Source organism: Oncorhynchus nerka, linkage group LG12 (assembly GCF_034236695.1).
Source record: "Oncorhynchus nerka isolate Pitt River linkage group LG12, Oner_Uvic_2.0, whole genome shotgun sequence".
NCBI classification, from domain to species: Eukaryota; Metazoa; Chordata; class Actinopteri; order Salmoniformes; family Salmonidae; genus Oncorhynchus; species Oncorhynchus nerka.
Window position 1 is genome coordinate 56,785,536 of NC_088407.1, and position 15,722 is coordinate 56,801,257.

At 42.1% G+C, this 15,722-nt stretch overlaps 2 protein-coding genes across 4 annotated transcripts; one reads left to right on the plus strand and one right to left on the minus strand.

Moving 5' to 3' along the window:
• Positions 1-6,997: 6,997 nt before the first annotated feature.
• LOC115138947 (kazal-type serine protease inhibitor domain-containing protein 1-like) lies at positions 6,998-9,391 on the minus strand. 2 transcript variants are annotated; one of them, XM_029676131.2, is made up of 4 exons: positions 8,177-9,391; positions 7,791-7,951; positions 7,476-7,623; positions 6,998-7,341 (listed from the first exon to the last, which is right to left on the minus strand). In XM_029676131.2, exons 1-4 carry the CDS (start codon positions 8,655-8,657, stop codon positions 7,223-7,225), a joined length of 909 nt encoding a protein of 302 aa, XP_029531991.1. In that variant the 5' UTR covers positions 8,658-9,391; the 3' UTR covers positions 6,998-7,222. The 2 variants fall into 2 exon arrangements, with proteins under 2 accessions (XP_029531991.1, XP_029531990.1); XM_029676130.2 differs by having other exon boundaries at positions 7,476-7,650.
• Positions 9,392-10,249: 858 nt separating this feature from the next.
• LOC115138408 (UDP-glucose 4-epimerase-like) lies at positions 10,250-15,063 on the plus strand. 2 transcript variants are annotated; one of them, XM_029675230.2, is made up of 11 exons: positions 10,250-10,444; positions 11,994-12,127; positions 12,307-12,419; positions 12,603-12,716; positions 13,036-13,212; positions 13,351-13,464; positions 13,613-13,679; positions 13,859-13,944; positions 14,097-14,174; positions 14,387-14,501; positions 14,676-15,063. In XM_029675230.2, exons 2-11 carry the CDS (start codon positions 12,007-12,009, stop codon positions 14,744-14,746), a joined length of 1,056 nt encoding a protein of 351 aa, XP_029531090.1. In that variant the 5' UTR covers positions 10,250-10,444; positions 11,994-12,006; the 3' UTR covers positions 14,747-15,063. The 2 variants fall into 2 exon arrangements, with proteins under 2 accessions (XP_029531090.1, XP_029531088.1); XM_029675228.2 differs by having other exon boundaries at positions 10,251-10,444; positions 12,304-12,419.
• Positions 15,064-15,722: the final 659 nt, after the last annotated feature.

Here is a 15,722-nt window from a genome sequence, read left to right on the forward strand (position 1 = left end):
TTCTCAAATCACATTCTGCACTCTAATGCACATGTCATCCATACTGGTAAACACAAGTGGCAACAATCAAATACAAATAGAGAACATATGTCATTGATTGAACACAACCACTCAAAATTGATTTAACCTGTTTCAAATGATGCGACACAACCGTATAAGCCAGTTCAGAGAGCAAACAGGTTGTTGAAGGTGGGAAGGAGAAAGTCTGAGAATGGATAGAAGAAACAATGTGAGAGGACGAGGACAAGTGTGTATGCGAGGTGGGCGACGAGGAGGAAGAGGAGGAGGAGGGCAAGAAAGAGGAAGAGGAGGACGAAGAGGAAGACAAAGAGTGGAAATATCTGATGAAATTCGAGCAACAGTTATAGATCATGTTCTTGTCCATGGACTGACAATGAGGTAAGCAGGATTTAGAGTGCAACCCAATTTGAGACGATTTTCTGTGTCCACCATAGTAAGGACATTCAGAGAAGAGAACAGGTACAGTATACTACTGTATTTTTGTAATTGCAAATTTACTGTACTACACTATATGTAGCTGTTTCAATAGACATTTGTAAAGTTAATCACTGTATGTATTGTACTGCATGAATATGTTTTGTAACTGCACAACTACTTTTTGTAGAATTGCAAGGCTTCCACATGCAGGTGGAATGGCAGCTATATTCACTCGGGAGCAAGAGGCCGTTATAGTTGGCATGGTCCTTCAAGATAATGCAATACGACTCAGAGAAATCCAGGAACGAGTGATACAAGACAATACACACTTCCAGGGAATCGACAGTGTGAGCATTTCCACAATTGACCGTGTCCTCCATCGTAACAGGATGCGAATGAAACAAGTATACAGAGTACCTTTTGAGCGCATCTTACTTAAGGGTGAAAGAACTGCAAGCTCAGTATGTGCAAGTAAGTGTACATTCAGAAACATTTACTGTAATCCAGATTGTCTACAGTACTAACACATACTATGTGAATGACATTACTCTTCAGTACATACAAGGTATGTGAATCAGAAGCCGATGAAGCAGGCTTCAATCTAACAAAGAGGGGAAGGAGAGGCCAAAACATGATTGGACAGCGGGCCATTGTTGAAGTCCCTGGTCAACGAGGTGGCAATGTCCCAATCTGTGCTGCTATCAGCAACCATGGTGTTCTACATCACCATGTTACACTCGGGCAGTATAACACCCAGCACATTCTAAGATTTATTGCCAATCTAAGAGATATTTTATTTGAGCACCAGGTTCAAGAGCAGCAGGGTCAAGAGCTAAATGAGAATCCCATTCCCACCTATGTGATAGTGTGGGACAATGTCAGTTTCCACCGAGCTGCTCAGGTAAGGGAATGGTTTAACATCAATGGGCAGTTTATGAACTTGTACCTCCCTCCATACTCACCTTTCCTGAATCCGATTGAGGAGTTTTTCTCCTCTTGGAGATGGAAAGTGTATGATAGACAACCCTACACCAGAATAAATCTGCTGCAAGCCATGAATTTAGCCTGTGGTGATATAGGTGAGGAATCATGTCAGGGCTGGATACGGCACACAAGAGGCTTCTTCCCCCGTTGCCTCAGGAGGGACAATATTGCTTGTGATGTCGACGAAGTGCTCTGGCCTGACCCAGCCCAAAGACAAGAAGAAGCACATTGATCACATGTTTACTCCTTTGATTTTTGTCCCTTTTAGTATTGTATACTGTAGTACAGTGCATTGTAGGCTGTATACTGTACAGTACTGACTGTATTACAGTTTTTCTCAATTGCTAAAACACTAAAACCCATTGGCTGAACAAAGTTCTCAGTTGCCTCGACTCATTTAGCTAATTATGCAGTCTGTTGTCAATACCTTAAACCATTTCACATGGTAAAACACAATTTGCAGATCTCACTTAGACTTTTCAGCAAAACTCTAAACACATTCTCATTCTCAAAACACATTCTGCACTCTAATGCACATGTCATCCATACTGGTAAACACAAGTGGCAACAATCAAATACAAATAGAGAACATATGTCATTGATTGAATACAACCACTCAAAATTGATTTAACCTGTTTCAAATGATGCGACACAACCAATATAAGCCAGTTCAGAGAGCAAACAGGTTGTTGAAGGTGGGAAGGAGAAAGTCTGAGAATGGATACTGTAGTACAGTGCATTGTAGGCTGTATACTGTACAATGGACAAATTGTATGGCCCTGAACATTGTGCTTTCCATTTACAGTTTTTCTCAGTCGCTTTGCTGCATTTCTTAGATCAAAAGTGCAATTCTTGATGCTACTTGTACAAATTCCAAATCATCTAGTCACTTGTGCACATCATTAAAGCAATTTCATGCAAACATGGAAAATTGTTGAACTATTTGTCATAAACTGTCAAGCATAGTTTTACACATTTCTATTAGACCTTTTGTACAAAAACGTGAATTGATGAATCGTGCAGGTGAAATTGACCCTCACTCATGAAGGAATGTAAAGTGTTAGTTCAACCAACAATCAACCAGTTGTCTAAATTGCTCAAAGTTGCATCTCATGAAGAATCAATTGGCAAGCATATATAGACAGACCACAACACAGAGTTGCAATTTTCCAATAATGGATGGACCAGGAAACGAACAGGGTCAACAGCCAAGAGGAGGAAGAAGAGGAGCAAGGAATGCGTGGTGGAAGGCAAAACAGAGGAAGAGGCAGAAGAGGACATAGGCGCATATCTGATGACATAAGGGCCACTATTGTAGACCATGTTGTCAATCATGGCCTTACAATGGCTGAGGCGGGTCGAAGGGTGCAGACGAATATTGGGAGATCAACCGTGTCCTCAATAGTTCAAACGTTTCGAAGCGAGAACAGGTATGTCCACCAATGTATAGTGCACTGTTACTGTATATAAGCAGTATACTGTATACTTACTACAATGCTTCATATTACAGTAGTCCACTTGTATTTCACAGCACACAGAAATATACTCTATACAGATACATACTGCACCTTACATGCACCCAACTGTATGTTTTACAGTAAAATGTGTGTTCGCATAGTTTTTGTCTATGTGAAAGTGTGCGATGCATCACTGCATTTCCCCACATAGGACTGACTGCAAGATTACCTCAAACCGGTGGCAGAGGACGCCTTTTCACACCTCAACAGGAGGAGGCTATTTGCACCATGGTTCGAGTAAACAATGCCATGAGACTCAGGGAAATACAAAGGACCATTATAGAAGACAACGATGTCTTTGAAAACATCCATACGGTTAGCATCTCAACCATCGACAGGGTGCTGCATAGAAACCAGATGAGTATGAAACAGCTGTACCGTGTACCATTCCAAAGGAATGAGGACAGAGTTAAGGAGCTACGGTACCAGTATGTACAGGTAAAACATATCTATGTAACTACTTTACAGCAACATTTTATAGTGATACATAGTACAGTAAGCATAAACTGCACACATTTCCATTGCTGTGGAAGGAACATGCAATATATGTACATTTTATGTCACTCTTCCTTACCAAAACAAATTCAACTGTGTGTTCTGGGATATTGTGTATAATGGAGTTGGAATCAAGTGAACCCTCTCACAACTTTGTATACATGGATGAGGCTGGCTTCAACCTGACCAAATGCAGAAGGAATATGAATATCTGAATATCATCGGTCACAGAGCTACTGTGGATTTGCCAGGCCAACGGGGAGGAAATATCAGCATGTGTGCTGCTATTTCGGAGCATGGTGTCCTAACCCATATCCCCCTTATAGGGCCATGCAACACCCAGCATCTACTCAACTTTTTAGAGACTCTCTACAGGGCTCTCATCCCTGATGATGAGAGGGGTCTGTTTAGAGAGGATTTGCCAAAGTACAGTGCCTTGCGAAAGTATTCGGCCCCCTTGAACTTTGCGACCTTTTGCCACATTTCAGGCTTCAAACATAAAGATATAAAACCGTATTTTTTGGTGAAGAATCAACAACAAGTGGGACACAATCATGAAGTGGAACAACATTTATTGGATATTTCAAACTTTTTTAACAAATCAAAAACTGAAAAATTGGGCGTGCAAAATTATTCAGCCCCCTTAAGTTAATACTTTGTAGCGCCACCTTTTGCTGCGATTACAGCTGTAAGTCGCTTGGGGTATGTGTCTATCAGTTTTGCACATCGAGAGACTGACATTTTTTCCCATTCCTCCTTGCAAAACAGCTCGAGCTCAGTGAGGTTGGATGGAGAGCATTTGTGAACAGCAGTTTTCAGTTATTTCCACAGATTCTCGATTGGATTCAGGTCTGGACTTTGACTTGGCCATTCTAACACCTGGATATGTTTATTTTTGAACCATTCCATTGTAGATTTTGCTTTATGTTTTGGATCATTGTCTTGTTGGAAGACAAATCTCCGTCCCAGTCTCAGGTCTTTTGCAGACTCCATCAGGTTTTCTTCCAGAATGGTCCTGTATTTGGCTCCATCTATCTTCCCATCAATTTTAACCATCTTCCCTGTCCCTGCTGAAGAAAAGCAGGCCCAAACCATGATGCTGCCACCACCATGTTTGACAGTGGGGATGGTGTGTTCAGGGTGATGAGCTGTGTTGCTTTTACGCCAAACATAACGTTTTGCATTGTTGCCAAAAAGTTCAATTTTGGTTTCATCTGACCAGAGCACCTTCTTCCACATGTTTGGTGTGTCTACCAGGTGGCTTGTGGCAAACTTTAAACGACACTTTTTATGGATATCTTTAAGAAATGGCTTTCTTCTTGCCACTCTTCCATAAGGCCAGATTTGTGCAATATACAACTGATTGTTGTCCTATGGACAGAGTCTCCCACCTCAGCTGTAGATCTCTGCAGTTCATCCAGAGTGATCATGGGCCTCTTGGCTGCATCTCTGATCAGTCTTCTCCTTGTATGAGCTGAAAGTTTAGAGGGACGGCCAGGTCTTGGTAGATTTGTAGTGGTCTGATACTCCTTCCATTTCAATATTATCGCTTGCACAGTGCTCCTTGGGATGTTTAAAGCTTGGGAAATCTTTTTGTATCCAAATCCGTCTTTAAACTTCTTCACAACAGTATCTCGGACCTGCCTGGTGTGTTCCTTGTTCTTCATGATGCTCTCTGCGCTTTTAACGGACCTCTGAGACTATCACAGTGCAGGTGCATTTATACGGAGACTTGATTACACACAGGTGGATTGTATTTATCATCATTAGTCATTTAGGTCAACATTGGATCATTCAGAGATCCTCACTGAACTTCTGGAGAGAGTTTGCTGCACTGAAAGTAAAGGGGCTGAATAATTTTGCACGTACAATTTTTCAGTTTTTGATTTGTTAAAAAAGTTTGAAATATCCAATAAATGTCATTCCACTTCATGATTGTGTCCCACTTGTTGTTGATTCTTCACAAAAAAATACAGTTTTATATCTTTATGTTTGAAGCCTGAAATGTGGCAAAAAGTCGCAAAGTTCAAGGGGGCCGAATACTTTCGCAAGGCACTGTACGTGGTCATTTGTGATAATATGAGTTTCCATCGATCAAACATCATAAGGCAATGGTTTGTGACCCACCCGAGGATGCTCATAGAATTCCTCACACCTTATTCACCATTCCTTAACCCAATTGAGGAGTTATTTTCAGCATGGAGGTGGAAGGTGTACGATCGTCAGCCACACACACAGATGACCCTGCTGGCTGCAATGGATGCAGCATGAGAGGACATCACAGTAGACACCTGCAGAGGATGGATAAGGCATTCCAAAAGATTCTTTCCACGTTGCATTGGAAGGGAAAATATCTGGTGTGATGTGGATGAGAATATGTGGGCCGACAGACAGGAACGTCTGGATGTGTAGAGACAGCACAACAATGCTGCGGGCAAAGTTGTGCATTAGGGGTGGTTTCCTTTGTTTCTTTCTAATTTCGTTTTTTTTCCTTTGTGCCCCTTGGGTTGTCCAGTCTCTTTCAATCAATAACCCACATACAGTAATATGTAAATAGTACTGTTGAAATTGATATATGCCATAGAAGTGCAGCCTTGTGCATTTTCAATACAGTAACTGTCATCCAAACTGTAGCCTAAGTTTACATCAGGTAATACTGTCAAAGTACACAGTTACATTGACAACATGCCTAAACATTTTGACGACCTTGTTCGTGAACAATGACTCAATGACTTATCATTCTGATGACACTGACATGATCATTGGCATGAATATTTACTTTTGAGAGATGTACTAAGGATTTTTAGTGACTGACTAGTTTTAGAAACATATCTATTGTATATTGCAGTTTGTACAAATTGTTCTGAGAAATGCACTTATTATTTTGCACATGTTAGGGATGATGTGAAAAATGCACCAAAGCGACTGAGAAAAACTGTAACAGTACTGACTGCTCAATAGATGTTGACTGGTTGCAGGTTCATATCAACAAAGAACAAGAATTACAGTATCACAGAGACGAAGGACAAGTTTGTGAGATGCAGGGTACAGTACTGTAAAAATAGGGGTACAAGGAGGAAGAACAAAAAACAACATTGCAAAGAGCAAAGCAGAGTAGTAATTTCTGATCAATTTTGAGCTACTATGATAGAATATGAATATTTTTTTTGATTAAAAATGTACTTCTCCCTGAGAATTGTGTGTTTTGAACAATGTGTTTTCTATTTTTCTGTGTATTGTTTACTGAGTGCTTGAGAGTGTATATCATTTTGATCACTTTGTTTATGATTTGAGAGCAGTGTTTGATTTTGAACACATGTAAAATTGTTTTGAGGTGAATGTTTCATTTTGCGAGAGGAGTCAGAGGTTATGTAAATAGGGTTTGAAGATGAGGTTTTGTGTTTACTGTTTTCAGGAAATGGAGCAAGGTTTCAGAAATGGTGTTTTAGCAATTGAGAACAAGTGTAATGCATGGGCATTAGCACCCTCTGCTGCTGTGATTCAGAACAACATGCAGAATGCAAATGGGAAACAAGTTGCAAATAATGACATACAAACATACAAAAAGTTAACAACAGTGTTTTATTGCCTTCGTGCTATGATAATGCGTGCCATAGTATGATACACTAATAGAAGAACTAGTCTATTGATATGTGGTATTCTACGTATGAGGACATTTAGTTAACAAACGTCATGCTCAGACTACATGCTCTTGCTCCTCCTCTCCTTTGGTCAGTTGTTTCATTTTCTGTAAGTTAAACACTGTTGTTGTTATATAGACCCACAGTTCATCCCAGGTAGTCTCCAGATTCTGTCTGCCCATCATCGCTGCCTTCCTCAGTGTCGTCATAGTAATACTCCTCTTCATCCTCCTCTTCATTCAGACGGCCTTTCAGAACCCTCAGCTCTGATGTAGAGACAGATCGGGGGGGGGAATGGAGAAGCCAATGGTGAAAACACCCGTTACAAATCATATGCAGTGTTGGACTGGGATCTTACAGATGGAATGCTTTATGGATAGTATTAGCTGCCCTGTCTCACCCTGTCTGAGCACCGTGAGACGGGCGGATGCAGACGTCTCCCCTAGTGCATTGTGGGAGATGCAGGAGTAGATCCCTGCGTCTGAGAGGTGAAGATTCTGTATCTGCAGCCAGGTAGAGACTGTGTACCTCTGGGGGCCACCTCGAGCCTGGGAGGAGGAGAGGGAGGGCGGAGTCTGGGTATACAGGACCAGACACAGGCCACATAAATACACCAGATGTCACGTGCAAGTCCAACTTCAACAACGGAATGTAAACTTCAGTAAACTTTGACATAAATAAATAGTAAAGTGGTACACTGGTGACATCATTAGACCTGGACAGAGATGTGTGGATCGTCCCCTGGCAGGAAGTTGTCACTGCCCTTCTTCCTCCAGCTGAGGTTGGGCAGAGGGAAGGCAGAGACCTCACAGCCAAACACAATGTCGTTTCCAGTGTAGTTGGACAGGTCTCTGGGGGCTCTGGAGATACGAGGAGCTGAGCCAGAGAGGAACGCCATATAGAGACCAGGGTTTACATTGTGGCTCTTTTCACAGAACATATCCACATTACTTTTTTAAAATATAAATAATGTAGTGAATCTTTAAAGCTGTAGCTCTTTTAAGACCTTAAAACCATGTCACAGCAGCAGTCTCTCTACTCTATTATTAGACCAATAGCTTTAACCTGACTGATGCTATAATAAGAATTGACTATAGTCACCAGAGTAGCATGGTCCCTGTCCAGTGAGCCTCAGAGGGGTTCCTTTCCGGCTGGCTGCCTCTCTCAGCTGACACAGGTTGGGATAGGTGCGTCCATCAGAGCCACACACAGAGCCCTGTGCCTCACACACACACTTAGGTTCTGGTTCACCCCTCCTGCGGCCCCTCCGTCCTCTCCTGGTTCTCCTCTGGCAGACCAACCCCTCTCCACAGCGCCCATAGAACAACTGCGTCCCATCCGGGTCACATTGCTGCCCCTCCACGTTGCCACACTGCTCACAGCAGCCGCAGCTGTCCTGCACTTGCCCTGCTGGACAGTTAGAGGGCGCCAGAGGGCAGCGCTCCCTCTCACACTCCCCACAGCCCTCGCCCTCCTCCCATAGACGCAGCCAGCCGCGGTGCTGGGGGGGCACCCCAAGGATAAGATGGACAGATACACTCACACCGACACACATACACAACCACACCCCAGCCCAGGCCATGGTATGTGCTTCCCACAACAAACACACAAGCGCAAATGCTCTCTAAGACAGTCACTGTCAGAGCAATTTCTCCTTGGAAACTTACAGAAAGAGGAGACACTGCAGAACCCCAAACCAGCACCAAACTGCAAATGGCTCGTTTCTGTAGAACCCAAACCTGGCTCTGTCCAAAGCTGGAGAATGTTGATCTGGTTGTTATTGTGTAAAAGCCTGTGGCTGTGTTGTTCTTCTCTGAGCTGAAGTAATATAATAAATGTTCCCTTCAGTCTTCAGTGCCACGTTGGGTTGGTCCTCCTCTGGATTATTGGATTTCTGTGTTTGTTCCAAATGCCTTTTTCTTTTGTTCACCTTTCTCAAATAGTGTCTCCCGTTTGTGTTTCTCCAGTTTTAGAGAAAGCGATTCAATTCTGCACGTAAAGGAGGTGTGAGGAAATTGTACCCACCGAATACTTCTCCCGTCTCCTCTCCTCCGTCACAATGACTGCCTTTCTTCATGTGCCAGTGTTCCTCGGCAGGCCTGGAATGGTGCAAGAGTTTCAAAAATGCCACACCATATAAAAGAATGCCCCTCAATGTCTATTTCACATAGGCCTCCTCTCCTACAAATCTGTCATCTGCACAGACCATAAGTAATCTCCCATACACACTGAAACATGTATCTACGTTAAGATGGCACGTAAATGTCAATTTATGATGACATCCTTTCGATTTTATCATCCCTCTCTCTCACTTTCTATCAGAGCCACTCTGGCTAGTGGAGCCATGTGACATTCCTGGGTCTGGCAATGCTTTGTGTCTGCCAGTGAATCTGTCTGCATTTTGGGAATACACATGCAAGAATGTTATTTAATTTCTCTCAGTTGTTTTGTGCATTTTTGAAACACATGTTTTTTGTTATTATTTGGTAAACAAATTGTTTAAAGCTGAGATACAAAGAAACATATTGTTCTTCCTTGAGAGTTTGGGGGTATCATTTGCAACGATATAAAATCATCTTGGATAAGAGGATGGCTTGAATCATGTCCAAATTAGAATGGAAGTTTGCATTTTTTATGTTTTTAAATATCTGTTCATAATGATGATTCATTACTTCCTCCTGCCAAAAAAATATGTTAACTATGCTTGTACATTTGTGTCAGGGTAATATTTTTTTCTAACTCTGTAGTTTCTGTTCCTCCAATGTGGCCATAGCCGGCCAATCCAATGCACAAGCTCATTGCCACCACAATTACGGTACTGTCTCTAAATAGTCAAAGGCATGGTTTCATCCGGTGAATTCTGACGTCAGAGCATGTGAGGCTTCGTTGTTTGACGCCGTCCACGTATCAGTGCCAAGAAGTTAGCGCATGTGGTCCGTAAATGTTCCAACTGAACTGGGTGACGCTACAAAAATAAAAGTCCTCTCTGATAATTAGAAATAGAAAGTCAAGTATGATATTTTCTGATAATACAATTATAACATCTTTAAGTCTCTAAGAAAATCGAGCTCTTCCTGCATTAATTATATCTGCTTAAAAAGTCAGGAAAAAGGCTTTAAATGGGCTTTTAATTTGAAAGAACCGCGCATACGCTACCGGATGTAGTATTTGATTGTTCTGATTTACGCATGGTCCACGTATCTGAACAGGAAACAAGAAATATGTCCAAACAACTGCACTGGACAAGGGAGACTTATTTCAGGTGATATCTTTATTTTTTATTGGCAGTCGTTGACACACACTCTATCTCTACTATATTCTTCGGACGTCATCTTTCCCGCGAAGACAATTCCTGGAGAAGAGGTTCAAGTAAGTATTTTAATTCATGTATGATCTCCTGGGTGAATGACAGTGGTGACATCTTAGCTGCAATAACTCAATCAGAAGAGTTTCATGTGAATGTCTTGCTAACTTTACCACATCAATAATGTTCTTGTTAACTGCCGATTTTAGTTGGACAATAGACTTCAGACTCTAGTGGCTGATGATTTACAGGCAGGATTGTCACGCATAATATAGCAGTTCAGTTGCTTTTTAGAATTGAATTATGTTGCTGATGTGTCTTGGAAAAAAAGGTTCTGCCTGGGCTCAGTCATATTCAGGTTAATTGCAACTGCAGTATAATGTGATCTGGCAGAGACACTTTCTTCACTGCACCCTACAGTGCCTTCAGAAAGTATTCAAATATATTGAAAATGAAATAGAGAACTCATTTACATAAGTATTCAAACCCCTGAGTCAATACTTTGTAGAAGCACCTTTTGGGGGTGATTACAGCTGTGAGTCTTTTTGGGTACGTTTCTAAGAGCTTTGCACACCTGGATTGTACAATATTTGCCCATTAATCTTTTAAAAAATGATTCAAGCCGATTTAAGTCAAAACTGTAACTAGGCCACTCAGGAACATTCAATGTCATCTTGGTAAGCAACTCCAGGGTAGATTTAGCCTTGTGTTTTAGGTTATTGTTCTGCTGAAACGTGACTTTGTCTCCCAGTGTCTGTTGAAAAGCAGACTGAACCATGAAAAGTATACCCATAACATGATGCAGCCACCACCATGCTTGAAAATATGAAGAGTGGTACTCAATGATGTGTTGGTAGCTTTGCCCCAAACATAACGCTTAGCATTCATGACAAAAAAGTGTATTTCTTTGCCACATTTTTTTGCAGTATTACTTAAGTGCCTTGTTGCAAACAGGATGCATGTTTTGGAATATTTTTATTCTGTGCAGGCTTCCTTCTTTTCACTCTGTCATTTACGTTAGTATTGTGGAGTAACTATAATGGTGTTGATCCATCCTCAGTTTTCTCCTATCCCAACCATTCATCTCTGTAACTGTTTTTTTAAATCAACATTGGCCTCATGGTGAAATCCCCTGAGCAGTTTCCTTCCTCTCCTGCAATTTAGTTAGGAAAGATGCATGTATCTTTGTATTGACTGGGTATATTGACACACCATCCAAAGCATAATTAATATCTGAAAATATGTGGAAAAAGTCAAGGGGTTTGAATACTTTCTGAAGGCACCGTATGTTACCTTTTCATCATCTGTTTCCTGGTTGTACAGGTGCACTAAGTGGTGACGTGGGTGGGGTGGGGCACTGAAATTGAATAGTTGAACTACATGCATCTTGCCATTTATTTTCTAGCTTTACAAGCACTCCAGGTTTTATGGGTTGTTATCTCTAAGACAAAAGGTAACCTGGGCTGTCCTGAAGTATTGTGACAGTCTCATCAAAGCCAGGCATTGATCTAAGGTAGATCTGAGGCTGAGCACATCTCTAGAATGTTGCTATGTGCACTGATGATTGTTGTGTGTCGTGTGTTGCTGGTGTGTGATGTGTTTTGTCTTTGTAAGGCAGGGGGTCACGATGGCACAGAAGGTCCTGGTGACTGGGGGAGGAGGCTATATCGGCAGCCACTGTGTGGTGGAACTGATTGAGGCAGGATTCTGCCCTGTGGTCATAGATAACTTCAGCAATGCCGTCCAAGGTAAATGTCCTTAGTTTGCCTAGTGCGGCTTTGCGAGTAGGCTAATATGGCCTATGACACTCTATCTGTTTGACAGTTACTGTTTGTTTTGTGTGTGATGCTGATAACACTTACAGTGTAGGTGTGTTTTGTGTATGTGTGTTGATCATTGTTCCACATCCTTTTGTTTTTTGGAGGAGAAAGGGATGTCCCTGAGAGCCTGCAGAGGATAGAGAAAATCCTGGACACCAGCATTGAGTTCTATGAGCTGGACCTGCTGGACCGCCCAGGCCTGGAGGAGCTCTTCAAACAGGTTTAAAACTGCACATGTCTCCCTGCTGAACAGTGTTCACAGGCTTCAACTAGGCCCCAGAGGATTTCCTCTTCAGGTCATGGAGTCAGGGACAACTCCTGGCCCTATTAGCATTTTTTGCTCAAGACCTTTTGTCTTTGTTTCGGTTTCTAGCTGTTTGTCTCTGTCTTCATGTCCTAACAGCATTCATTCAGTGCTGTAATGCACTTTGCTGGTCTAAAAGCGGTGGGTGAGTCCGTTGAGCAGCCATTGAGGTACTATCAGGTCAACCTCACTGCAACCATGAACTTGCTTGAGGTAAGCGAGAACACCTCAATCTTAACTTGCCTTGCATTCTTTTGAAGCAACCTATTATGTAATGGCATTCACTGCTGCTTGCCTAGAACTGCTACCAAAGTGCACGAGTGCTTGTGGGTTGATTTTATAACTTTGTAGCACTGTACTTGTCTTTTACTTTTGACCCACTACTAGTGTTTGTGTCGCTTGCAATAATCTCAACCCGCTTCCTGATGTTAGTCTGCATGCTTAAGTGTGTGTGTGCCTTAGATTGCTGTCTCAAGGGCTGCTGTCTGTCCGTGTGTGTGTGTGTGTGTGCATTTGCATGCCTCCCTCCCAGGTGATGCAGACTCATGGCGTGCGCAATCTGGTCTTCAGCAGCTCAGCCACGGTGTATGGAGACCCCCAGCGGCTTCCCATAGATGAACAGCACCCTGTTGGGGGGTGCACCAACCCCTACGGCAAGACCAAGTTCTTCATAGAGGAGATGATTATTGACCAGTGTAAGGCAGAGAAGGTACTGTACCTACCCCAGGTTCTCTATTCAACATCACACACACCCTGGCCATCTGTTACATACGTCCCATGCATGATAGATGTCCTGAATAACAGTGTGTACCTATGTGTACAACAATACTACTGTATGTATTCACAGGACTGGAACGCGGTGCTGCTGCGCTATTTTAACCCGATCGGGGCTCACTCCTCTGGGCTCATCGGAGAAGACCCTCAGGGCATCCCCAACAACCTGCTGCCCTATGTCGCCCAGGTAACCACAAGCAATGTTTATCCACCTTGAATGACGCGATATATACCACTTTGAGTTATTCCTTTTCTAATCTCTGTTCTTGTCACTGGGATGTAGTATTGTAATTGACTTCACTTTATGTGCTGTGGTTCTCTCGTCGCTAACCCAGGTGGCCATTGGGAGAAGAAAACACCTCAGTGTGTTTGGGAATGACTACGATACTATTGATGGAACAGGTAATGATGACTGACTTTATGCTTAAACAAAAGTGGGTTGATTGACATTGATTGAAAACAACATTGAATAGAATTAAATCAAAATCATAACCGTCTGATGGTAAATGTCAAATCATTTTTTTTTTTTTGTGAAATGCATCCAATTCGGAAAATATTCCTTCTCCTCTTTCTCTCTTTAGGAGTGCGAGATTACATCCATGTTGTGGATTTGGCCAAAGGACACATAGCTGCCCTCAAGAAACTGAAGGACAATTGTGGATGCAAGGTACAGTATACCGACTGCCTGAATTACCTGAACACACTATTACCTGAGTGATTTTTCCTGTCTTTCCTCATTCAGTCACAATTTCTCAGGTCTTGGCCATGTTCATATATATCATTTCCCCCCTCTCTCCCTCCCTGTATCTCACTCTCTAGGTGTATAATTTAGGAACAGGAACCGGTTACTCTGTGCTCCAGATGGTGAAGGCTATGGAGAAGGCCTCAGGGAAGGAAGTGAGTGACTTGAGACTCTTTTAAAAACTTCAGAGCCTTCATCCATCAGTATTCCTTAGATTTATTTCCTCTTGATTGTAGGGAATGGTATCATTTTTAGAACTACATGTGTAGAAAGCGGCTACTTCAAGCAATGCCTGTCTGACGGCTCATTTCAGATCAAACCATTTCACATGGGGGTGGTTGTACTGTAATGATTGTCTTTGCCACAGATCATGTACCTGATCGCCCCTCGGCGAGGAGGAGATGTAGCATCCTGCTATGCTGACCCCCTTCTGGCTGAGAAAGAGCTGGGTTGGAAAGCTGACTTCGACCTGGAGAGAATGTGTAAGTACACCTTTATTGAACTACTACTACCCTTTTACTTTCATTGTTACTCTGAGTCTGCACATCATTTGTCAACACGACACGACAGCTCCAGGCCTCAGTTCAATGCACAATCTTGATTACAAAGAGCAAATGTTTATTCTCATAATGTCATACCTCTGGTTGTCTCCAAAGGTGAGGACCTGTGGCGCTGGCAGTCCAAAAACCCAACCGGATTCACTAATAACAGCCCGTCTTCAATATGATGTCACTCAATGCTCATCTTCTTCACGTACTCCTATGTTACTGGGCCAAAGCAAATCATAAAGTTCTTCATTTTTCTTTCGCGTTCACACATGAAGAGACCTCAAGACAAAATGAATGATTTATATTTCATAATGACTTAATATTATGTTGTTGATTCCATACAGGTACTTCTCCAATGCTTAAGGTGAAAAATACCATGTCTTATCTCTGTCTTGTCATTTGTATGTATTGTCATAGACATTTTCTCTAATGATATAATAGCTGAGTCAATAGCCATAAAAATGGGGAAATAAATACATTTTCTAAACAAAGAAAATATATTGTGTCATTGTGAAATCATTTTTTATTGACCCTGGTAAGAGATGCTGTAGTGTATATGGTGCTTGATTGAATGAATTGTTTGATTTGACCATATAACTGAGTGGTAGCTATAGTGATACAATATACATGTGGGAGGGCTATGTTTTTGGAACAATTAGTTCAAATTGTTTTTTTTTACAAAAATTAGGAGGATCTGGTTGGACTAATCTTAGGAATGTTATTATTTCAATACTTCCAAATGTCAAGCCCTAAAAAAGGTGAGTATAGTCTCTAAAAGGGGGCACTTGTACTGTAAGTGTCTCCTTGGTCTTCGGGCGCTCAGCACTGCCTGCACTGCCTTTTTTTTTAATCGTCTAACAAACGGGTTTCGGTCTTTAGGGCTGAGCAGGAAGTGAAAGAAAATAATATTGCCCAATATTATATATTTTTTTTAAGTGGCAATGATGACAGAGATGGGGGCGAATAGAGCATATTGGGCACCGGGCGAACCAGGTCACCGTAGAATATCGATACCTTTGAAGTGGTAGAGCATTGGCAGAGACCGGGCAGGTGTAAGCAGGATATTGGGTATGGGGAATGATTCAGGCCAAAATTAAGCCTAGGCAACAGTACCACCATGTGGCTGTCGTCTACTATTGCATGTCCGGCTGAAAT